This window comes from Primulina tabacum, chromosome 4 (genome assembly GCF_025594145.1).
Source record: "Primulina tabacum isolate GXHZ01 chromosome 4, ASM2559414v2, whole genome shotgun sequence".
Classification (NCBI taxonomy): Eukaryota; Viridiplantae; Streptophyta; class Magnoliopsida; order Lamiales; family Gesneriaceae; genus Primulina; species Primulina tabacum.
The window spans coordinates 27,805,411-27,830,169 of record NC_134553.1 but is presented as its reverse complement, the minus strand read 5'-3'; the positions used below and the strand labels follow the sequence as shown (position 1 = coordinate 27,830,169).

The 24,759-nt window shown below is 36.7% G+C and overlaps 2 protein-coding genes across 3 annotated transcripts; both read left to right on the top strand.

The window, feature by feature from the left end:
• Window positions 1-9,221: 9,221 nt before the first annotated feature.
• On the top strand, window positions 9,222-11,332 carry LOC142543199 (uncharacterized). Of its 2 annotated transcripts, XM_075650299.1 has the most exons (7): window positions 9,235-10,144; window positions 10,244-10,288; window positions 10,358-10,432; window positions 10,570-10,686; window positions 10,902-10,975; window positions 11,097-11,213; window positions 11,279-11,332. In XM_075650299.1, the coding sequence occupies exons 1-6, from the start codon at window positions 10,033-10,035 to the stop codon at window positions 11,100-11,102; spliced, it is 429 nt and encodes a 142-aa protein (XP_075506414.1). In that variant the 5' UTR covers window positions 9,235-10,032; the 3' UTR covers window positions 11,103-11,213; window positions 11,279-11,332. The 2 variants fall into 2 exon arrangements, with proteins under 2 accessions (XP_075506415.1, XP_075506414.1); XM_075650300.1 differs by lacking the exon at window positions 10,570-10,686 and having other exon boundaries at window positions 9,222-10,144.
• LOC142541933 (uncharacterized) lies at window positions 11,318-12,348 on the top strand. Its single transcript, XM_075648380.1, has 5 exons — window positions 11,318-11,348; window positions 11,478-11,552; window positions 11,628-11,893; window positions 11,973-12,176; window positions 12,256-12,348. The coding sequence occupies exons 1-5, from the start codon at window positions 11,318-11,320 to the stop codon at window positions 12,313-12,315; spliced, it is 636 nt and encodes a 211-aa protein (XP_075504495.1). The 3' UTR covers window positions 12,316-12,348.
• The last annotated feature ends 12,411 nt before the right edge of the window (window positions 12,349-24,759 follow it).

Below are 24,759 nucleotides of genomic sequence, written 5' to 3'. Positions count from 1 at the left end.
ATACGAGTTTATTATCGTGTTCCTATTGACGAGAGCTTCAACTGGACGTAAGTTTTCTTATGTTCTGACATGCTTTGGAATTATGATATTGTCAAAATCAGATATGATTGATATATGTTGTTCTTGACATAGTAGACATCATATAATCGAAACCGGATTGAAGAACGGATACCACACAAAATTGTTATGAATTATCAGAATCGATTTGATTGAGATTTGATATCAGATTTGTATTGCTATCGATTATGAGATGTTGGGATAGATATCTGATTGATATTGTATCGCTGCGTATACTGAGATTATGCAGTTATGTCGCTGAAACAGAATTTGATTGAGTTCTGATTATATTTAGTATTGAATTGACTGGTGTATTTATATTATACTCCTCGATATTGTTATTACCAGATTGAGTATGGACAGATTTGAATTCGAGACTTCGACTTCGTCAGACCGAGACGAGAAAGGTATAAATCAATGTTGATCCGGAATTTCTCAACTCGAGTTTGATTTAACTTGAGTTTCCCAAATTCACATACTGAAGTGTCATTGCCTCGATATTTTGCAATGTTTGAGAATGATATGCTGATTCTATTGATTTATAGTTAAGCATATGTTATGTGAAGAGTCATGGGCGGATATGCCTAGTCCTTGGGCTGATGTGCCTGATATTTGACGGAGATGCCAATTGGCAGGATATGCCAAGTCTGTGGCGGATATGCCAAGACACCGGACGTTTGGTCATATCGATGTTGCCTAGGAGTGGAGCAACTTCTATTGTCGAGATTCGATATGGACAGGACCAAAGTCCGTAAATAAGAATGTACCGCCACCATAATCGGGAGAGTAGGTGGGAGTTTGTTATGTTCTTATTCAGATCGGGATCCCTAGACTAGGAATGAGTCGAGTCAGAGAGTATGAGTCAGAGTTTGATTTATAGTTTTATATCGATTCATGTCTTTCAGATTTGATACATGTTATTGATATTTGTTCATGCTTTTATATCTGTTTATATGATTGCATGTATACATGATTTATACTAGGAATGTATTTCTCACCGGAGTTATTCGGCTGTTGTTGTGTTTGTATGTGTGCTTGACAACAGGTGAGACAGGATCAGGGTCAGGACGAGGATGAGAGATTACAGTTAGTGTGGAGATTCGGACCCAGAAGTAGAATAGGATTCAGCACTGGATATATAGTAGTTGAATCCTAGTTGGACATGAATGTATTTAATTCAAGACATGTACTTTACTTTTGATATGTATATCAGATTGATTACATTACGTTTCCGCACTTGTATTTAAAAAAAAATTAGACCCTGTTTATCTTAATTGATCTAATTATTCCCAAGAACGATTATGAAATGAATTAGCGTCCGGGTCCCCACAGCAGGTGGTATCAGAGCAGTAGGTTAACTTAGCCTGAGATAGAAGCTAGTGAGCGGGGTAGATTGAGTTTTCTTCCTTGCTTTTGATTGCTAGCATTATTTACTGCTTTAATACATGTTTATCTGATTATCTGATTTGATTGGAAATATGTATTATTTGAGAATGAATCAGAACCGATTCTTGATCAGCAGTAAGATGATCAGAGGAGGACTGAAACAAGTTTTTTGTATTTGGTTACTAATCCTTTTGGTAATCAGATATACCTCCTCGAAGAATCCCAGAACAGGGAAGTACCTCGAATAATCCGATGGATGAGACAGTAACACCGAGGGAAACACTACCGCAGAGCTCTCAGTTGTTTGAACCGTCGATTTTGAAGGGCACTGAGACATCTGGTGATTTTGAGAGTGGTGATAGTGGCACTTGGAGGAAGAAAGATCATTTGAAAGCCAGAAAAAGACATTTTAAGAAATATGGTAGTGGTTCATCCAGCTCTAGTGGTTCACGACAAAGCCAAAGTTATACCGGACTCTATTTTAGCACATGTAGAGGGAGACATCCCACAGAGCAATACTACGGAGTATATGGCAGTTGCCGCATTTGCAAACAGCTGGGACATTTTGCGAGAGTATGTCCACAGAGAGGTTCCCGAAGATCTCAGGGAGCAGAATCATCTGGATCAGTGGCACAGATTGGTAGACGATCACCAGTTGTTCACTCTTTCCAGCAACCATCGACTACTCCTCAGTCACAGCAGTTTCCAGGAGGAAGCCAGACTGTTAGCCAGCCTCCGAGACAGCAGACCGGAGTATCTGCTTTGACTAAAGAACAGGCTCAGGAAGCACCAGATGACGTTATTGCAAGTAACTGTTATTGTGCGATTATCCTGCTTATGTATCGATTGATACGGGTGCATCCCATACATTTATTTCTGAGCGATTTGCATTGATTCATGCATTACCTGTTGAGTTTTTATCTGCTGTAGTATCTGTCTCTTCTCCTTTGGGGAAAGGTTTGATATCAGTGAATACTGTGAAATATTGTATGCTACAGTATGACGGGCATGAGATTGAGTTAGACTGTATCGTACATGGGTTATCTGATTTTGATTGTGTTATTGGTATTGATATGCTGACCAAGTACAGAGTGACCCTTGATTGTTTCCATAAGATTATGAGATTCAGACCTGAGATGGCTGAAGAATTGAGATTTTACGGTAAGTGTTCTGGATCGAGAATTCCTTTGATATCTATTATGCCTATGACTCGATTATTACAGAGAGGAGCGGAGAGGTTCCCTGTGTATTCAGTTGACTTACTTTAATCGAGCCTATCATTGGCTGATTTTCCAGTGGTATATGAGTTTGCTGATGTCTTCCTAGATGAGATTCCGGGTTTGCCTCTGATTCGAGAGATAGACTTCAGCTTTGAATTGGCACCAGGTACAGTTCCGATTCTAGAGCTCCGTACAGAATGGCACGGATTGAACTGAAAGAATTGAAAGAACAGTTGGAAGATTTACTGGCCAAGGGTTACATCAGATCGAGTGTTTCTCCTTGAGGTGCTCCAGTATTGTTTGCCAGAAAGAAGAACGATTCAATGAGATTTTGTATTGACTACGGGAAACTGAACAAGGCTATGGTAAAGAACAAATACCCTTTGCCTCGTATAGATGATTTATTTGATCAGTTGCAGGGTTATTCTGTTTATTCCAAGATCGATCTGAGATCTGAATATCATCAGCTGAGAGTCAGAGATTCTGATATCTCGAAGACAGCTTTCAGAACCAGGTGTGGACATTATGAGTTTATTGTCATGTCGTTCGATTTAACAAATGCTCCAGCTGTATTCATGGGATTGATGAACCGTATATTTCAGAAATATCTCGATGATTTTGTGATTATTTTTATTGATAATATTTTGATATATTCGAAGAATATGAATTGATCATGCCGAACATCTGAGAATTGTGTTTAGAATTCTGAAGGCTGAGAAATTATATGCTAAACTGTCGAAATGTAAATTCTGGTTGAGACAGGTGGTATTTCTTGGGCATATTTTATCCGGAGACGGTATTTCTTTTGATCCCAGTAAGGTTGAAGCCGTGATCAGTTGGTCGAGACCGACATCTATATCAGAGATACGCAGTTTTATGGGTTTAGCAGAATATTATCATTGATCTATTACAGATTTCTCGAGTATTGCTAAGCCTATTACGCAACTGACTCAGAAAAATGCTCCATTTGTTTGGTCAGAAGGCTGTGAGTCCAGTTTTCTTGAGTTAAAGAAGATACTGATCAGTGCTCCGATATTGACTATCCTGTAAGGTACGGGTAATTCTGTTGTTTATTGCATTGCTTCTCACAGAGGGTTGGGTTGTATTTTGATGCAGCGAGAATATTGTTATTACTTATGTCTCAAGACAACTGAAGCCACATGAATCTCGCTACCCAATTCATAATCTTGAATTGGCAACCATCGTATTTGAACTGAAGATGTGGCGACACTATCTATACGGTGAGAAGTTTGAAATCTATTCCGATCACAAGAGTCTAAAATATCATTTTCACCATCAAAATTGAATATGAGGCAGCAAAGATGGCTTGACGTATTGAAAAATTTTGATTATGAAATCAAATACAATCCGGGGAAATCTAATACAGCAGCGGATGCACTGAGTCGAAAGGCATGTTTTTTATCTTTATCGACGCTTGGTGTTTCAAATGTGATAGAAGATTGATGTCTTTCTGGATTGATATTTGAGACAGATTGTCAACCGTTGAAATTATATGCTATCCGAGTCAAACCAGAGCTGATTTTGAGAATTAAAGCGGCTCAGAAAGTTGATCAGAATGTTCAGAACTCGATATTGATGGTCAGAGTAGGGCATTGACCCGAGTATCAGGTTGGTGACAGTGTGTTTTATGTGAATAATCGTATTGTTGTGCCAGATGTTTCGGATTTGAAACGACAGATTTTGTCAGAAGCGCATAGCATTCGATTTTTTATTCGTCCTGGTACCAGGAAGATGTATAATGATTTGAAAAGACAGTTTTGGTGAAAACAGATGAAAGCTGATATTGCTGAATTTGTATCCAAATGCCTGAATTGCCAGCAGGTGAAGGCCGAAAAAAAGAAACCAGGAGGATTATTATAGAGTTGTCTATTCCTGAATGGAAATGGGATCACATTTCCATGGATTTTGTAACGAAACCACCACGTTCCTTCCAAGGTTGTGATGCGATTTGGGTTTTGATTGACAGATTGACCAAATCAGCATGTTTTATTCCGGACAATATGACATACAGACATGACTAGATGGCAGTGATTTATGTTAGAGAGGTGGTCAGATTGCATAGAGTGCCGAAGTTGATTATTTCAGACCGTGATCCTCGGTTTACTTCACATTTTTGGCAGAGTTAAAGCAGGCTCTAGGTATGAAGTTACATCTGAGTACCGCATATCATCCTCAGATCGATGGACAGTCGAAGCGGACTATCCAGATATTGGAGGTTATGCTTAGAGCTGTAGTGCTTGATTTTAGCACTAGTTGGCAAGAATCTTTGCCACTTTGTTAGTTTTTGTACAACAACAGCTATCAGACGAGTATTGAGATGGCATCATTTAAAGTGTTGTACGGCAAGAAGTGTAGATCCCTTCTGTATTGGGATGATATATCCGAGATACCTGAGATTGGACCTGATATGATACGAGAGATATGATAGAGAGAGGGAAACTAATCTGTCAAGAGATGAGAACAGCTCAGAACGAAGACTATCCCGCTTGTGAAAGTTATCGAAGAATCTACTTGGAAAACTGAATCAGATATGAGACAGAGGTTTCCAGAGTTATTTCATTGATGCGAGTTTTCTATCTAGCTTCTATTCTTCATTCCTTATTGTATCTGATTTGTTATCTGAGTTGATTGCCTGTGATTTCGGGGACGAAATCGGATCTTAGGGGGGGAGAAATGTAATGCCAGAGATTTTGATTATGGTAATCTGAAATGATTTGTTGATAAATTGAGGTTATTATAGACGGAACGGATCAGACCGGGAAAGCCGGAAAGAAGATTGAAATTATGTGCGAGGATGAGCCCTCGCGCATATGCGCGACCCCGCCGGGCGCATATGCGCGAGGTAGGCAGAAGACCTCGCCCATATGCGCGAGGATGGCAGAGAGTTGTGAAGAGCCTCGCGCATATGCGCCGGGTGAGGGCGCGCATATACGCGAGCTGCCGAGACTACACGCGCCGAGACATAGTGTCTCGCGCATATGCGCCGAAGGAGGTCGCGCATATGCGCCGAAGGAGGTCGCGCATATGCGCGAGACGTACAGAGTGTAGAACAAGCCACTTGGTCATTCCCATGCATGATATATATAATAAGAAACTTTATTCCTTCAGAAATTAGAAAGGAAAAGAGGAAAAGGAAGGAAGCTCTGGAGAATTCTCAAGAATTAGAAATTAGATTGTACAAGATCCAACATTCAGAATTCCAATACGAGTTTATTATCGTGTTCCTATTGACGAGAGCTTCAATTGGACGTAAGTTTTCTTATGTTCTTATATGTTTTGAAATTATGATATTGCAAGAATCAGATATGATTGATATATGTTGTTCTTGACATAGTAGACATCGTATAATCGAAACCGGATTGAAGAACGGATACCACACAAAATTGTTATGAATTATCAAAATTGATTTGATTGAGATTTGATATCAGATTTGTATTTCTATCGATTATGAGATGTTGGGACTGATATCTGATTGATATTGTATCGCTGCGTATACTGAGATTATGCAGTTATGCCGTACGTTGAAACATAATTTGATTGAGTTCTGATTATATTCGGTATTGATTTGACTGGTGTATTGATATTATACTCCTCGATATTGTTATTACCAGATTGAGTATGGACATATTTGAATTCGAGACTTCGACTTCGTCAGACCGAGAAGAGAAAGGTATAAATCAATATTGATCCGGGATTGCACAACTCGAGTTTGATTTAACTAGAGTTTCCCAAAATCACATACTGAAGTGTCATTGCCTCGATAAGTTGCAATATTTGAGAATGATATGCAGATTCTATTGATTTATAGTTAAGCATATGTTATGTGAGGAGTCATGGGCGGATATGCCTAGTACTTGGGCTGATGTGCCTGATATTTGGCGGAGATGCCAATTGGCAGGATATGCCAAGTCTGTGGCGGATATGCCAAGACACCGGATGTTTGGTCATATCGATGTTGCCTAGGAGTGGAGCAACTACTATTGTCGAGATTCGATATGGACAGGATCAATGTCCGTAAATAAGAATGTACCGCCACCACAATTGGGAGAGTAGGTGGGAGATTGTTATGTTCTTATTCAGATCGGGATCCCTAGACTAGGAATGAGTCGAGTCAGAGAGTATGAGTCAGAATCCTTTCACATCCTTCAACATGTTATCATCACTTAATAAAATCATGCATATAACATTTTTCATTTTAAACCAAGCATGCAACATGTCTTTTAACGTTATCGTTTCATCATAAAAATCCATAGAAATTTAAAATGAACATTTTAACATTTTATATCATAAACATTTAAAATAAACATTTTGACATAAAAATCCATAAACGTATAAAATTCCATAATAATTTTAAAATAACATTTTAAAATATGAAATTATAAAAGCATCCATAAACATTTAAAATAATCATCTTAGCATATAAAACAGCCTTCAGGACATTGCCATGACGTTTACTAATTTCTAGGTGTAAAATGACCGTTTTACCCCTGGACGTAAAATTTCACGTTTTTGACATTTTCTTAATTTCATTGACTCTAACATGTCCCAAATAAATATTTAAGTATATATGAATTTTTTCATATTTTTATTTAGCTTAAATCGATGACTTTTAAAATAATCTTTAAATGTGACTTATTAATGCGTTTTAATCCCGAATTAAACCAAACCTTAATATATAATTCCCAAACTAAAAACTTAGACTTATAATAATTATTTAAGCTTAAAACTATTTTTTCATAATTTTATAAAGCATAAAACTAGACGTTTCAATTAACTCGTTAATTAGCGTTTCGTGCAGCGATTAAATCCAGGATAAATCCAAAACTCGTTATTTTGACCCAAAATTTTAAACATAACCGTTTTAGAATTTATTCTACCCTTCCAAATCATGAGCCACACCCTTGGACCCATGGATTTAATTTTTATTTCTTAAATCTCGTTTTTGACCCTTAACCGAACACACCGAGCCATCTCCTAATTTACTCGAGCCACGCCCGAGCTACCTTGAGCCAAAATCTAGCCAACCCACCTAGGGACCCTACTGACCAAGCCCAGCCCGTAAAATAAGCCCTGGCCCGCTCAAAAAGCTCCTGAAACTCGGCCCATATTTCTGCATGTTTGAGTGTGTGTGCTTCCTTGCATGTTTATGACTCCTAACCCAACTAGGACTCTCCCAGCCGAGCCACCACCAAGCCCATCCCTGACCAGCCCTTCTAGGCACCCCCTTGGACCCTTAGAATCCATAGGGCCTGAACCTAAGTTCCAAAACCGAGCCCACCAACCAGCAACACAAACTGGCGGAGAAACCCCCTTAACATGGAGTCTACGTTTTTGCTGCTAGGGTCCAAAACACCGAGGCAACCCTTGCACCAGCCCCTCAAGCACCATCTTAGGACCCTAAAGAGTCGACCTAGCCGAACCCAGAACCCCCAGGCCAAGCCCCTTCTTCCCTGAACCAGCTGCTGTACCTGCGCAGCTTCTCTTGTAACTTACGGGTAGGACTCCTTCCCAGCCTCTTGTCTCGAGTCCTAGCATGGCTAGGACTCTTCCCTTGACTCCCTCATGACCTTGGTTAGCCCCTGGAACCAGCCAACGCCCAGCCGGACCATGAAGAACCGAAAAACGAACCTAGACTCCATAAGACAGCAACCTAGCTTCCAGCTTTGCGTGTTCGGTTTTGTGCATTGTTTGTGGCTTATTTTAGGACTCTAAACTCATGTAAAACAATGTCTAAACATGTCCTCCCTCATTTTTTGACATAATGATTCATTTGACTGTACATTTGGCTACTGAAGTACAACTTGCTGGACCAGTTTATTATTGTTGGATGCATCCAATTGAAAGGTAAAAACAAATATTATTGATATTGTTTTATTTAAATTATTATTTTCACTAAATAATACAAAATTTATGTTTTTGGTACAAGTTATTTGGGGACATTGAAGTCATATGTTCGAAATAGAAGTAGGCCAGAAGGATCCATTGCTGAGGGATATTTGGCTGAGGAATGTTTGACATTCTGTTCTTTTTATTTAGCTGATTATGTAGAGACAAAATTCAATCAATCAAAAAGAAATGATGAGACAACTATCGGCTCAACATTCGCATTGGACGTGTTTATGGCCTCTGGTTATGCACTTGGAAAGCCCATTGCAACTAAGTTTGATGATGAGACATTAAAGAAGGCACATCAATATGTGTTATTCAACTGTCATCACGTACAATCTTATATAGAGTATGTGATTATATATTTCATTGTGTTTAAATATATAATCATCGATGTTTATCAAATCATCTTTGTTAATTTGCAGTGAACACCGTCAGATTTTGAATCTTACACATTCCGGTCTTCCACCACACCAAATTGAACGCATGCATAGTGAGTCTTTTGCCTCTTGGTTTGCCAAACATGTAAGTTTCTTTTGTAATTGTCATTAAGGTTAAATATTATGATTTTTATACATAATTTATCAATTTTTTCTTGTGTGATAGATTGAAAATAAAAATCCTTCACAAGATGATCCAGTATCAAAGGATTTGAAATCACTTGCCAGAGGCCCAAATTTCATAGGGATACGATATGAAAAATTCATTTCCAATGGATTTAGGTTTCTTACAAAAGAAGTGGAACGCAAAAGAAAAACTCAGAATTGTGGTGTAATTGTTCGGGCTACCACTTCAAGTTATTCGAGTATAAGATATCAGAATCCAGTATCAAGTGAACTTGATTATTATGGGATTTTGCAAAATGTGATTGAGTTAGATTATGAGGGAGGTCGAAGAGTTGTTTTATTTGAATGTGATTGGGTCTCCAAAGGCAAACGACTAAAACTGGATGAAGATGGTTTTATGTTGGCCAATTTTACAAATGTGAAGCGTCACAACGAGCCTTATATATTAGCATCCCAAGCCATGCAAGTTTTTTATGTGGAAGATCCATTTGATTGTAATTGGCATGTAATTATCACCACCGATGCACGAGCAAAGTATAAAATGCAACCTATAGCAGATGTTGATACATATCTTCAAAGTTGTATTTGTAATCCTGAAGACGAGAATGAACATGAAGAAGTCGTTTGGGTTCGGGATGATGTTGCAGGAGTTGAAATTGACGTTGATGCATGATGAGATTTAGATAATGATGAGATTTTTTCTTGCATATATAATTTTTTATGTTTAGTTAATATGATATAAAGTGAAACTAGTAGAGTGGATTTGCCGGATACTAGAATAATAATAACATTATATATTTTAATTTCATTTTTCACTATGGATCTTTTATTTATCATATCAAAGGATATAACTAACTTTTTTTATCTTCAAGTTGTGGTTCTTGCTCTTGATAGGAATGGCTAGTGAAGGTAAAACTGTTGGAAAACCTCATTTTCAACATCAAGATAAAGAAAATACACAATCTCGAATTATGATTGCCAATCACGCAGCTCGAAGTTCAAAAAAAGGTAGCATGTAACTTTATACATCAAGGATATGTTTGCTGATTTTGTATTACTCTTATTGGACCTTTTGATTTTGTCTGAATTTTATGTACTTTGTTCAAGTTGGTCTTGCAAGAGAACTCAGTAGCATGAATGATAGCGGAAAAGGTTAGCATTTTCTTTTTATAATTAAAAACTCAACTTACATATATTTTGGTGGTATCAAAACTTGTGTAGAAATTCAAAACATACAAGGTATGTTGAATAACCAAATGGATGGAGTTTCAAAGCACCAACACAATGATTTACAAGGTAATAAATATAAAAAAGATATGAAACTTATAGCATTTTATTTGAAACGATTAAGTTTGGATATGTATAATGCTTACTACATGTTTTATTTATTCTATATAAAAGCATTTGTAATTTTTAACCTTTTGTTTTGATAGGAATGACTCGTAAGAGTAAATTTTTTGGAAAATCTCATTTTCAACTTCGAGATGAGGAAGATACACAACCACGTATTATATCTGCCAATCATGTAACTCGAAATTCAAAAAAAAGAGGTATCATTGCATTTTACACAAAAACAATATGTTTGTTGCTTGTGTATAACTCTTATTTGACCTTTTGCATTGTATGAATGTTGTATACTTTGTTCAAGTCAGTCTTGCAAGAGAACTTGGTAACAACATGGTAGCTAGCGAAAAAAGTTAGAACTTTGTTGCTTATAATTAAAACTTAACTTGCTTATATTTTGGTGGAGTCAATACTTGTGCAGAATGTCAAAACATACAAGGTATGCTAAATAACCAAAAGGATAAAGTTTCAAAGCAGCAACACAATGAGTACAAGGTATGATATATAAAAATATATGAAACTTAAGAATTTTTTATTTCAGAAGATTAAATTTTGATATAATTCGGTATATTGCTTATTAATGCTTTATTTATCTTATATAACTTGCTTTTGATAGGAATGACTCTTAAAAATAAAAATGTTGGAAAAACTCATTTTCAACTTCAAGATGAGACAAATACTCAACCACTGATTTTGATTGACAATCACACAACTCGAAATTCAAAAGAAAGAGGTAGCATATTATTTATAATTATAAACTCAATTTGCATATATTTTGTTGAAATAATGCTTGTGCAGATTGTCAAAGCATTCAAGGTGCATCAAGAAACCAAATAGATGAAGCTTCAAATCGACATTGAATTACAAGGTAACATCCTAAAAATTAAGATATAGAAAGACATGAAATTATAGTTTTTTAGTTCCGATGATTACATTTAGATATAACTTGTTATAATACTTACTTCATCCTTTATTTATCCATATAAAAAACATACAGGTTTGACTTCTAGGATCACATTCAACAATAACCCACATGTTGAAAATGATTTTATGGACGAAGAATCTGATCAAGGTAACCTATACGAAAAATGTAATAACTCATTTCACTTTATTTATTCAATCATTTATTTCTCTTTTTTGCATCTAGATGTAGATAGCGTAAGTGAATCTCTTAACGCTGAGAAGAAAACTAGAGGCCCTACATTTATGAAAGAAATTTGGGGTAGACCTAGCACGCTGCCACGTATTAAGATTCGATGTGATGATATGGGACGTCCTATTGGATCAAGAAGAAATAAATTTACTGATTTTTTGGGTACTTTGGCAAGAAATGGTAAATTTTGTCCGATTGACGTGGAAGATTGGCATAAAATGCCCCTGGATAGTAAGAAAAAAATGCTAGATGTTATAAAGGTAATTGAAATGTTATTGAATAATTTTATTATTAAATAATTTTTTACTATGATGGTAAATTGTTTAAATTCCTTTGTAGGAAAAGTACGACCTTCCTCCTGGAACAGAAAGTTGGACGCTACGTTTAATAGCAACAAAATGGAGAAACTGGAAGGCAGAACTAAAAAAGAAGTATTATGATCCTGAGTTGCCAATGCAAGTTCTTTTTGAAGAAAGAGATAAAAGAGCTTTTGTAGAACAATATGTGAAACTAGTTGCTCAGTGGAACTCTGAAAAATCAAAGGTATACAATATTTTATATGTTTAGAAAAATGTTCATGTAGACATTTGTCTTGTGTACCAAGTTGAATTTAATGTATCAGGAGAGAAGTGAAAAAAATAAGATTGCTCGGAACCAAAAGATAATGAATCAGACAACTTGAAGAAGATCTTTCGCTCAAGTGCAACAAAAATTGGTAATTTATCTTATTAATCTTATAATTCTACATGCATTAGAATCTATAAACTTTTAACCAATTACATATTAGAAAAAAGAAAAAGGACGACCTCCATCAAGAGTTGAATTATTTCATGCCTGTTTCACTCATGCTAATGGAAGTCCCTCAGGCAACATTGTGGCAGAAAAATTGGTAAGTTGTTTTAGAAACTTTAACTAGATTACTTTCAAAGATATTTGTTTTCATAATCATTATGAATAAATTACGGATTTTGATTTTTTGGTGAAGGCTGCAATGAAAGAACTAGAAAATCAACTTCCTAAAGATGAGGATGATCAAATTGGTCAAAATGACGTATTTGCTCAAATCATTGGACCAGATAGATCAGGCCGAGTGCGTATGCTTGGTGATGGTGTTAACCCATCTGATTTATGGGGAGAAGTTCCAAGCCATAGTACATGCAATCGAATAGTGATGGAGCAAAAAACAAAGTTAGAAAAAATGGATGAGCAAATTAGAAAACAAGGCTAACACATTGCAATGTTAGAATCAAAGATTTGCAATCAACCAAACCAAAACCTTGGTTCAAATTACAACAATATACAACACACAGCATCCTCTAGTAGTCCATTATCTCCAAGGGTAAAGTCTTTTTTCTAGTTTTATTACTTTATTATTATATTGAGTTAGTACTTTATTGATTAGCATTGGCTTTTTGGTTTAAGAATATACGTTAGATCATCTAGTAGGCCTGGCGCGCCTAGGCGGGCCTATTTAAAAAAAAATTTGGCCTATTGAAAAAGACTTTCAATGGTTGTTCTTGCTTCTGCAAGATCAACCGAGAAACTACTCTCTAAAGCTTCATAGAGAGCATTGTGGTGTCTCACAAATTTGTCAAAAAATGAACTGAAACTAGAACAAGTGTTCATATCCTGCACTTCTCCATCACCAATAATTACAATTCCTGCAAAATTAGCTAGTAAGTCCTTGGCCATCTTTAGAAACTTATTTGCTAACTCACTCTCGCCTTTTTCAACAGCCTCTCCATAAGCCTTTAGTAGGTGAAGAAGACTGGATTCTTTGTCCAGATTTATTTCATCCACTAGTAAACATGTTTCTGAATTCTTGCTAGATTGCAAGGAAAAGCAAAGACTCCATTCATTTTCTTCCAATGTAAGTGACGAAGACAAGTAGACTTTAGTGTCATCTTCATCAAATTCACCATATAAATCTTGAAGATGGGGAAAATCAAGTAGACTTTAGTGTCATCTTCATCAAATTCACCATATAAATCTTGAAGATGGGGAAAATCATCAGAAAAGGTGGTTCCAATATCATCTTGCAATATCATCTTGTTGATTGTCCTCACAGTACATAGTAGAGTACAAATCTGTGTTAATAGTACTAATTTAATAAGAAGGAATTAATTCGATTACAGATAATGGATATATATGTATATAGTATATATGAAGAAGACTAATAAATTCCAACATTGATCTCGTATGATGATGACAAGTTTCTTTATTTATTGCTAAGATCCCTTCCAAGTCTTCTTTCTTAATACTGCATTGCTTTTTTGTAAGCTATGTTTTGTGTGAGCTTATAATTATCTCGAGTTAGCCATTTATTGATTAAGATAGTATATTTTGGTTGAGAATATATATTACATGTATATTTGCTGTCATGAGTTAACTAATTTGAATGATGTTTCTTTATGCTTTTTTGTTTTCTGGCTAGCTGGATATACTCATTAGCATAATGGTTGTTGATGATTGTACTTTATAATTGTTTTTATCAAAACTTTCTCTTTTGCACTTTCACATAGATTGGATGTTCTGTCTCAATAAAAAGTCTATTTGATTCGACGAAAATTGTGGCAAAAGGAGTGGTTCGTAGCATGGATCCAAATACCGAAGTAGGAAGACAGACATTGGGACCAAATTGGTGTGAAATACAAGTTCTAGTTGTCCTAGAACGGGAAGAGAGTTTGATTAGGCCATATAATCTTTTACAAAAGGTTGGGGATACACTTGGAGGAATGATAGCTTGGCCTTGTCATTTGGTATGATATTCAACTTTTCAATTAACTAGTATTTCTTATTATGTCCGTCATGTTAGTATCTTTTTAAACCAATATCAATTATATTTGCAGTTGACAGTTAATGAGGAAGATTTCTACTAGGTGCATTTGGATAAATAATAATTTTCCAGTTTATCATTTGGTATGATATTCACTAGTTGGAATTAAATTTTAATCTTTTTATTTTGTGTTTCTTTAATTTTATTTCATTCATACAAATATATGAATTTTTATTGTAGGTGACAAGAATATTGGATTTTGATTAAGATGAGATGGTTGAATAATGAAGATGCGTCACAAGTTTGCTTATGTATTGCTTTAGAAGTCTTAATTGTTTGTTAGTTCTTAAACTAAATATATTTGGTACATTTGTTGTGATATAGATGTTTTTCGAGATAACAAATTTTTCAGTCTTATACATTAATGATTGCAAAATTAATGACAATTATTGATTAGCAATTTAATTTCTATTTTAAAACTTTGTATTTGTATTTATGTTAATTTGTTATATCCTTGAATATTATATCATGAAAATATTGAAAATCGATGGCATTTCATAAAATATGACATTTTTTATGTCACAATAGAACATTAAATCATGTACATAAAAAATGTCATTGTAAAGCTCATATGGAGACATTTCAAAAAGTCATTATAAACAACTATTAATGACAATTTTCTCCTTATATACTAGTATAGAAGACATTTGTAAGTGTCATTACAGATTACATAATGAGACATTTTAAATTAACCTTACAACATATCATTAGTGACATTTTTTATGTCACTATAAATAATATACACGACACTTTTAGTTGTCATTATAAATAATATACACGACACTTTTAGTTGTCATTATAAATTATGTTACCTGACATATAAATTTGTCATTATTGCTATAATAGCAAGGCATGTATAAATGTCTTTAAAACATGAGTTTTCTTGACATTTAAAATTGTCATTATATGAATAATTAGTAACACGTATGAAGTTGTCATTAATTTCTTATAATGACATAAAAAAATTTCAGGAAGTTTAAGACGACATTGGAATAGACGACATTTGTTGGAGATGTCACTAAAACTTAAATGTCACTAAATATTGAATATGATGACATTTATGAATGTCACCATAAGCATTTATTCTTGTAATGGTAGTTACGAAAATTTAACTTGTGTGCTATGTTTTTCCTTAAAATTCATGCATAAACAAATACTATGGTGTGATGATGTTTTGAAGAAAAAAATAGACGTGCCTTTGCGTATTTTAAGCACGAATAAACGTTGACGATTGCGAAGAGCTGTGGCACGAAGACGATGGCTTGAAGACCTTTGCAATTTTCGAACTCCACCCTTCCAAACTATTGTGTGTGCCGTGTACTTGGGGAACAAAGGGGTTGGTATTTGTTGGGGAAGGGGCGTGAGTTTATGAGGGTGGGGAAGGGTTTGTGATTTGGTTTGGGGTTTAATTTATATATTATATACTTAATTAATCTACTAATAAGGCTTAAGCCCAATAATAAATTTAATTAGACCAATTAAGCCCATTAGTGCTTAATTAAAATATTAAAAATAATTTTGCTTAAATAAGTTTGTGAATTTATTAGTCGGGTTGCCAAAAAGTTCGTATTTTTGTTGAAAATCAAACACCGATAAAATTTACATCACGGCGTATAAAATCACCTGAAAACCCTATATTTTTAAAAAATAAGAAAAATCATCACCCATATTTTAAATAATAAAAAAAACAATTAACCAATAAAAACATTTTATATTTTTTCAGCCATCGATCTCAGTTCCTCGATCGCAACTCGAATAACCTTTAAAAATACATTTAATGCAACCATCTAGAAAATACATTTTAAACATACAAATATGTACAACATAATTAATTTATGCAATTAAAACATTCAATTAAAATACAAAAGAATTTAATAATTCGTGCATGTGGTTCGCGTGGACCTTCAAATTTTCGGGGCATTACAACCTCGCACATAATTCAAGTCTTCTTTTGTCTTTTCCGATCTGATCCTTTCCGTCTGTAATAACATCAATTCACAAATCAATAATTTAAGATTAACAGAATAAAAATATCGGGCATTACAATTCTCCCCCTCTAAGATCTGATTTCTTACTCGAAATCGCAAGTAATCAAATCAGATAGCAAATTAGATACCATAAGAAATGGAGAATAGAAGCTAAATAAGAAAACTAACATCAGTGAAATAACTCCGGGAATTTCTGTCTCATATCTGATTCAGTCTCCCAGGTAGCTTCTTCAATGCCATGACGACTCCACTTAACTTTCACAAGCAAAATAGTCTTCGTTCTGAGTTGCTTTTCTTTACGATCGAGAATCTGGATCGGCTTTTTAAAATAACTCAGTGTCTCATCAAGTTCTGCCTCGTCTAGCTGAAGAATATGAGATGCATCAAGAAGATACTTCCGCAATAAAGATACATGAAAGACATCATGTATTCCAGATAGAGAAGACAGTAAGGCGAGTCGATAGGCACGATCTCCTTTCTTCTCGAGAATCTCATATGGCCCAATATATCGTGGAGACAACTTTCCTTTCTTGCCAAATCTGACAACACCTATGAAAGGAGAAATCTTCATAAATACTCTGTCTCCTGCCTCTAACACTAGAGGTCGACGTTGTATATTCGCATATTTGGCTTGTTTGTCTTGAGCTGTTCTCATTCTCTGACGAATCAGCTTCAGTTTCTTTGTCATATCTCGAATCATATCAGGCCCAATCTCAGGTACCTCGGAGATATCATCCCAATAAAGAGGGGATCTGCACTTCTTGCCATACAACGCTTCAAACGGAGCCATCTCTATACTCGTCTGATAACTGTTATTGTGGGTTGGGAGCCATCTCTATACTCGTCTGATAGCTGTTATTGTATGAAAACTCACAAAGAGGCAAAGAATCTTGCCAACTAGTGCCAAAATCTAGCACTACATCTCTAAGCATATCTTCCAATATCTGGATAGTCAGCTCTGACTATCCCTCAGTCTGTGGATGATATGCGGTACTCAAGTGCAATTTAGTACCTAGAGCTTGCTGCAAACTGTGCCAAAAGTGCGAAGTAAACCGAGGATCACGGTCTGATACAATCGACTTCGGCACTCCATGAAATCTGACCAGTTCTCTGACATAAATCTCTGCCATCTGGTAATGTCTGTACGTCATCTTGTACGGAATAAAAGATGGTCAATCACGACCCAAATCACATCACCATCTCGGGAGGATCGCGGTAGCTTCGTCACAAAATCCATAGAAATGTGATCTCATTTCCATTCAGGAATAGACAAGCTGTGCAACAAACCTCCTGGTTTCTTTCTTTCTGCTTTCACCTGTTGGCAATTCAGACATTTTGATACAAACTCTACGATATCTGCTTTCATCTGTTTCCACCAAAACTGTCTTTTCAAATCATTATACATCTTTCTGCCACCAGGATGAATAATGAATCGACTACTGTGCGCTTCTGACAATATCTATTGTTTCAAATCTGAAACATCTGGCACAACAAGACGATTATTCACATACAGTACATCATCACGTACCTAATATTCTTATCGATGCCCTGCTCTGACCATCGATATCGAGTTCTGAACATTCTGATCAACCTTTTGCACTTATTTGATTCTCAAAATCAGTTTTGGTTCGACTTGAATATTATAGAGTCTCAACGGTTTACAATCTGTCTCAAATGCTAATCCAGAAAAACAGCAATTTTCAATCAAATTCGAAACATCAATCGTCGATTAGGATAAAGAACATACCTTTCAACTCAGTGCATCAGCTGCTGCATTAGATTTTCCCGGATAGTATTTGATTTCACAATCAAAATCTTTCAATAAATCAAGCCATCTTCGTTGTCTCATATTCAGTTCTGACTGTGAAAAAAATATTTCAGGCTCTTGTGATCAGAATAGATTTCAAACTTCTAACCATATAGATAGCGTCGCCAAATCTTCAGTGCAAACACGATAGCTGCCAATTAAAGATCATGAATTGAGTAGCGAGACTCATGTGGCTTCAATTGTCTTGAGACATAGGCAATAACATGTCCTCGCTGCATCAAAACAAAACCCAATCCTCTGTGAGAAGCATCACAATAAACAACAAAATCACCAGTACCTGACGGAATAGTCAACACTGGAGCACTGGTCAATCTCTTCTTCAACTCTAGAAAGCTGGACTCAAACTCTTCAGACCAAACAAATGGTGCATTCTTCTGTGTCAGATGCGTAATCGGCATAGGAATGCTCGAGAAATCTTTAATAAATCAACGCTAATAGCCTGTTAAACCCATAAAACTGCGTATTTCTGGCACTGATGTCGGTCTAGGCCAACTGATCACTGCCTCAACTTTGCTGGGATCAACAGAAATACCATTTCCAGATATAATATGTCCCAGAATACAACTTTCTTTAGCCAGAATTCACATTTAGGAAGCTTAGCATATAATTTCTCATTTCTTAGAATTCTCAATACAGTTCTCAAATGCTCAGCATGATCAATCATATTCTTCGAATAAATCAGAATATCATCAATAAAGATAATCACAAAATCATCGAGATACTTCTGAAACACCCGGTTCATCAAACCCATAAATACAGCTGGAGCATTTGTTAAACCAAACGGCATGACAATAAACTCATAATGGCCATACCTGGTTCTGAAAGCTGTCTTCGAAATATCAGAATCTCTGTCTCTCAGCTGATGATATCCAGATCTCAGATCGATCTTGGAATACACAAAAGAACCATGCAACTGATCAAATAAATCATCTATACGAGGCAAAGTATATTTGTTATTTACAGTTGCCTTGTTCAGTTGCCGATAGTCAATGCAAAGTTTCATTGAACCATCCTTTTTTCTCACAAACAGTACTGGAGCACCCTAAAGAGAAACACTCGTTCTGATGTAATCCTTGGCCAGTAAATCTTCTAACTGATGTTTCAGTTCAATCGGTGCCATTCTGTATAGAGCTCTAAAAATCGGAACTGTACCTGGTACCAATTCAATGTTAAAGTCTATCTCTCTGACTGGAGGCAAACCCGGAATCTCATTTGGGAAGACATCAGCAAACTCACATACCACTAGTAAATCTGCCAATGATGGGCTCGATTTCAGTACGTCTACTGAATACAAAAGGAATCCCTCTGCTCTTTTCTGTAATAATCAAGTCATAGATAATGAAGATATCAAAGGAATTCTAGATCTAGAACCCTTACCGTGCAATTTCCATTCATCGTCCATTTCATGTCTGAATCTTACAATCCTCTGTAAACAATCTATGATAGGTCTGTACTTGGTCAGCATATCGATACCAATAATACAGTCAAAATCAGACAAACCAAGTACAATACAGTCTAACTCGATCTCATGCCCGTCATACTGTAGTATACAAAAGCAAATACTCTGGCCTGCTGTCTCGGAGGCCGGCTAACAGTCTGGCTCCCTCCTGGCCTCTGTTGTGACTGAATAGTAGTCGGTGGTGGCTGGAAGGAGTGAACAGCAGATGATCGTCTATCAGTCTGAGCCACTGATCCAGATGATTATGCTCCCTGGGATCTTTGAGAATCTCTATGGACATACTCTCGCGAAATGTCCCTGCTGTCTGCAGATGTTGCAACTACCAGATACTCTTTGGCATTGCTCTGTAGGATGTCTTTCTCCACAAGTTGTGCAATATACCCCTGTACTACTCTGGCTGTGTCGGGAACCACTGGAGCTAGATGAACTACTCCCTGACTTCTTAAACTATTTTCCTCGGGTTTTCAGATAATATTTCTTTCCATCGTTGCTACTGCTGCTATAAAATTTAGGCGGAAGTTGCTGAAACTGAGTAGAAGGTGGTTGCTGTCTCGGTACTGGAGGAACATGCGAAGCTCCTTTCTACTTAATCAGGCCAGCTTCAGCTCCTTTTTCTCTATTCAAGGCATCAGCAAAGTTATTCGGTCTTCTAGTGTTTACCAATATAAAAATCTCAGCATTCAACCCATTGATAAACTGATCAGCAACAGCTTCATCATTCTCAGCAACATGTGGATCAAATCGCAACAAGGTAAAGAACTTGGCCACGTACTCTTCAATATTCAACTGACCCTGTCTCAGATTGGCAAACTCTGCCCCCTTGTCTTTCCTGTACGATACTGGGAAAAATCTTTGATAAAACTCAGTCTTAAAGATTTTTCAAGTAATGATTGTACCTCGATGCTCCAAAGCCCTCTCCGTCGTGAGCCACCAATTCTTCGCAACATCATGCAATTGGTGCCCAATCAATATAACTCTTTGCTCGTCTGTATGATCCAATGAATCAAACAACATCTCTATATCATCTAGCCAACTTTTGTACTCAACAGAATTCTCTGTGCCATTCAAAGTCGGCGGTTTAAACGACTGAAATCTCTTCAGTAGTGTTTCCATCGGAGTTGCTGTAACATCCATCTAATTAGTCGAGGTACTACCCTGTTCTGGGATTCTTCTAGGAGGCATATCTGATTATCAAAAAGATTAGTAACCCAATACAACAAATCTGTTTCACTCCTCCTCTGCTCATCTTACTGCTGATCAAGAATCGGTTCTGATTCATTCTCCACAACACATGTTTCCAATCAATTCAGATATTCAGGTAAACATGCATTAACAAAACAATAACCATGCTAGCATCACAAAAGCAGGAAAGAAAATTCAATCTACCCCGCTCACTAGCTTCTATCTCAGTCTAAGGAACCTACTACTCTGATTCCACTTGCTGTAGGGACCCGAACCTAATTCATCTTCTGGGATTAAGTGGATCAATTAATTAATCTGGGTCTAAATTTTTTTTTAAAATACGTAAGTGCGGAACATATGATAATCACTCTGATATACATATCAACGGTAAAGTACAAGTCTTGTACAAAGTACATTTATCTCAAACAAAGGTTCAACAACTATACATCAAGTTTTGAAAGCCAATCTACTTCTAAGTCCGGATCTCCACGCTAATCTTGATCTCTCATCCTCTTCTTGACCATGATCATGTCCCACCTGTTGTCATGCACACATACAGACACAACAACAGCCGGATAACTCCGGTGAGAAATATATTCCCAGTATAAACAATGTATACATGCAATCATATAAACATATATAAAAGCATGAAACAGATATCAATAACATGTATCGTAATCTGAAAGACATGAATCGATATAAAACTGTAATTCAAACTCTTGATTCATACTCTCATACTCGACTCATCTCTAATCTAGGGATCCCGGTTCCTGGACATTGGCATTCTGTAACAAATCTCAGCAATAGAAGTCGATCTACTCCTAAGAAACATCGATACACCAAAAGTCCAGTGTCTTGGCGGCTCTGCCAAAGCCTAGGCACATCTGCCCAAGACTCTATACATACTTTACTATAAATCAATAGACTAAGCATATAAATCTCATGAATTGCAAACATCAATGCAATAAATAAAGTATGTGGTTTTTGGGAAACTCAAGTAAGATCTAAGTCGTATCTTCCCGGTTCAACATTGATTTATACATTTCTCTGTCGATCTGACGAAGTCGAAGTCTCGAATTCGAATCTGTCAATATTCAATCTGGCAATGACAATATTGAGGAGTAAAATATCAATATACAACTCAAATCAATACTGGATATAATCAGAACTCAATCTAATTCTGTTTCAACGGCATAACCGCACAATCTCGATATACCCAGCAATACAAATATCAACAAATATAAATCTTGACTCATAATCAATCAACAGACATAATCTGATACCAAATCTGTATAATCTCAATCAAATCAATTCTGAAAATGATAACAATTTCATACGGTATCCGTTCTTTGATTTGATTTCAATTATACAATGACAACAATCTCAAGAACATATAATATCAGTCATATCAGTATTTCTTCCATATCATATTTTCAAACCATGCTGAATCATAAGAAAACTACATATTCGTGAAGTCTTGTCGATAGAAACACGGTACTGAACTCGGATTGAAAATCGGACGGACAGATCTTTCGCAAGATTCAAATTTCTACCAGGAAAAGCTTTGAAGATTTTTGCTCAGTTCTTTCTTTCTTCTTTGCCGATGAACTGAAGGAAAGATTCAAAAATTTATATATCATTTGCATGGTGAAGACATGTGGCTCATTCCATGTCCTTCACGTCTCGTGCACATGCGCGACCTCCCACGGCGCATATGCGCGAGACCTACTGGTCTCGGCAAATCTTCCTTTCTTCAGCTCGCGCATATGCGTGCTGTAATGCCCGAGATTTTGATTATGGTAATCTGAAATGATTTGTTGATAAATTGAGGTGATTATAGACGGAATGGATCAGACCGGAAAAGCCGGAAAGAAGATTGAAATTATGTGCGAGTATGAGCCCTTGCGCATAAGCGCGACCGCGCCGAGCGCATATGCGCGAGGTAGGCAGAAGACCTCGCGCATATGCACGGCACGGACCGGCGCATATGCGCGAGGATGGAAGAGAGTTGTGAAGAACCTCGCGCATATGCGCCGGGTGAGGATGCGCATATGCGCGAGCTGCCGAGACTACACGCGCCGAGACATAGTGTCTCGCGCATATGCGCCGAAGGAGGTCGCGCATATGCGCGAGACGTGCAGAGTGTAGAACAAGCCACTTGGTCATTCCCATGCATGTTATATATAATAAGCAACGTAATTCCTTCAGAAATTAGAAAGGAAAAGAGGAAAACGAAGGAAGCTCTGGAGAATTCTCAAGCATTAGAGATTAGATTGTACAAGATCCAACTGTCAGAATTCCAATACGAGTTTATTATCGTGTTCCTATTGACGAGTTTATTATCGTCTTCCTTTCCTTAGTTCGCGCATATGCGCGCTCTCTCTCGATGCATATGCGCGAGGTTCTCTGCCATACTCGCGCATATGCGCGGGTCCTGGTCGCGCATATGCGCGGGTCCTGGTCGCGCATATGCACGAGGTTCTCTGCCGCGCATATGCTCGAGGTTCTCTGCCTATCTCGCACATAATTCAAGTCTTCTTTTGTCTTTCTCGGTCTTATCCTTTCCGTCTATAATCAAATCAATTCACAAATCAATAATTTTCGATTAACAGAATAAAAATCTCGAGCATTACAAAGCCGAAGCGTGACTGAGCGGTATAACGAGTAAGACTCTAGACCGACTATTTAGAGGATGGGTAGCGATAACCCCATAAGAGCCCGAGTCCATGACCCGAGAAATTAAAGGGATAGCCCAAATCAGAGCCGATATGCAGAGTGTTTTCTTCAGCATCTGGGCAAGGAAACCCCGGGATATTTTCTCCCCGGACAATCAAGAGCCCGGGCTCTCATGCAAGCTCCCACGAACGTTCTACCCTGGCTATCTCGAGAAAAGCACCTCACTTGAGTGTATCAGTATGGGCTACCTTATGTTTGACAATCATTACTGTCAGAGCTACATGGGTTTGGCGTCTCATAGAAGTCATCAGAAGTAGGTTATGGGCAGCCGCCTTACCATACTTAGCAGATGAGCACTGAAAACTAGGTAATTATGGGATTCCTACTATAAATAGCAGGTATATTTCTCATTTACAGATTCTTCATTTCTGAATTCTTGAGTCTTTCACGTATATCAAAACATATACAAGACACTTCATTTTTCTTCTTCACCTGCTGACTTAAGCATCGGGGTAGATATGTCGGATACCCCTCCGACGCCAATTCACGAGTTTATCTTTTTGTTTGCAGGTTGCGGTGGAAGCCCGAGATATTCCTTCATCAAAGATATATCTTCCTGCTCATTTTCCTAAAACATCACACTTATATCACCATCTGGTATATTGTCCCGACTTTACTCACCTGATTTAACCGGAACACGTCATTCATTTTTAAGTATATTATTCAAGTAATACTCTAAAAATAGCATATAATTTCCCATCAATATAAAAAATATCTTTTTTCGGTAAATTAATTATGTTCGGGTGATCAGAATCGGAATGGCCACATGACTAGCAATTTATTATCGATTTTTGCGTACGTATAGTAGGATTTAGGAATCATAAAACAAAGAGAATCCTTGTGTAACAAAATTATTGACTTTTTCAGCATTGAACATGCAATTATACAAATGTCTAAATCGGAAAAAAATCTATACTTCTTTGTCTTCTACATTTTTTTTAATAAATAATTAAATAAAGTTAGAGCCCAAAACTCTTTCCCAAAGCCATGGAAAGTTACTAGTCCCTTTTCAACGCAAGCAGCCGAATTTTGTTCGTCGACAGTCAGTATGGTATTAACCACGAGTTTTATATATCTAAGGTTAACTTGCAAAATAA

Bases quoted from the DNA above. Each gene is read 5' to 3' on its own strand.
- LOC142543199 (XM_075650299.1), top strand. From the start codon at position 10,033: ATGGCTAGTGAAGGTAAAACTGTTGGAAAACCTCATTTTCAACATCAA. The intron at 10,145-10,243 runs GTAGCATGTAAC...ACTTTGTTCAAG, and splicing joins AGCTCGAAGTTCAAAAAAAG to TTGGTCTTGCAAGAGAACTC. The intron at 10,687-10,901 runs GTATCATTGCAT...ATACTTGTGCAG, and splicing joins TCGAAATTCAAAAAAAAGAG to AATGTCAAAACATACAAGGT.
- LOC142541933 (XM_075648380.1), top strand. From the start codon at position 11,318: ATGAAGCTTCAAATCGACATTGAATTACAAG. The intron at 11,349-11,477 runs GTAACATCCTAA...AAAAACATACAG, and splicing joins AATCGACATTGAATTACAAG to GTTTGACTTCTAGGATCACA. The intron at 12,177-12,255 runs GTATACAATATT...TTAATGTATCAG, and splicing joins GGAACTCTGAAAAATCAAAG to GAGAGAAGTGAAAAAAATAA.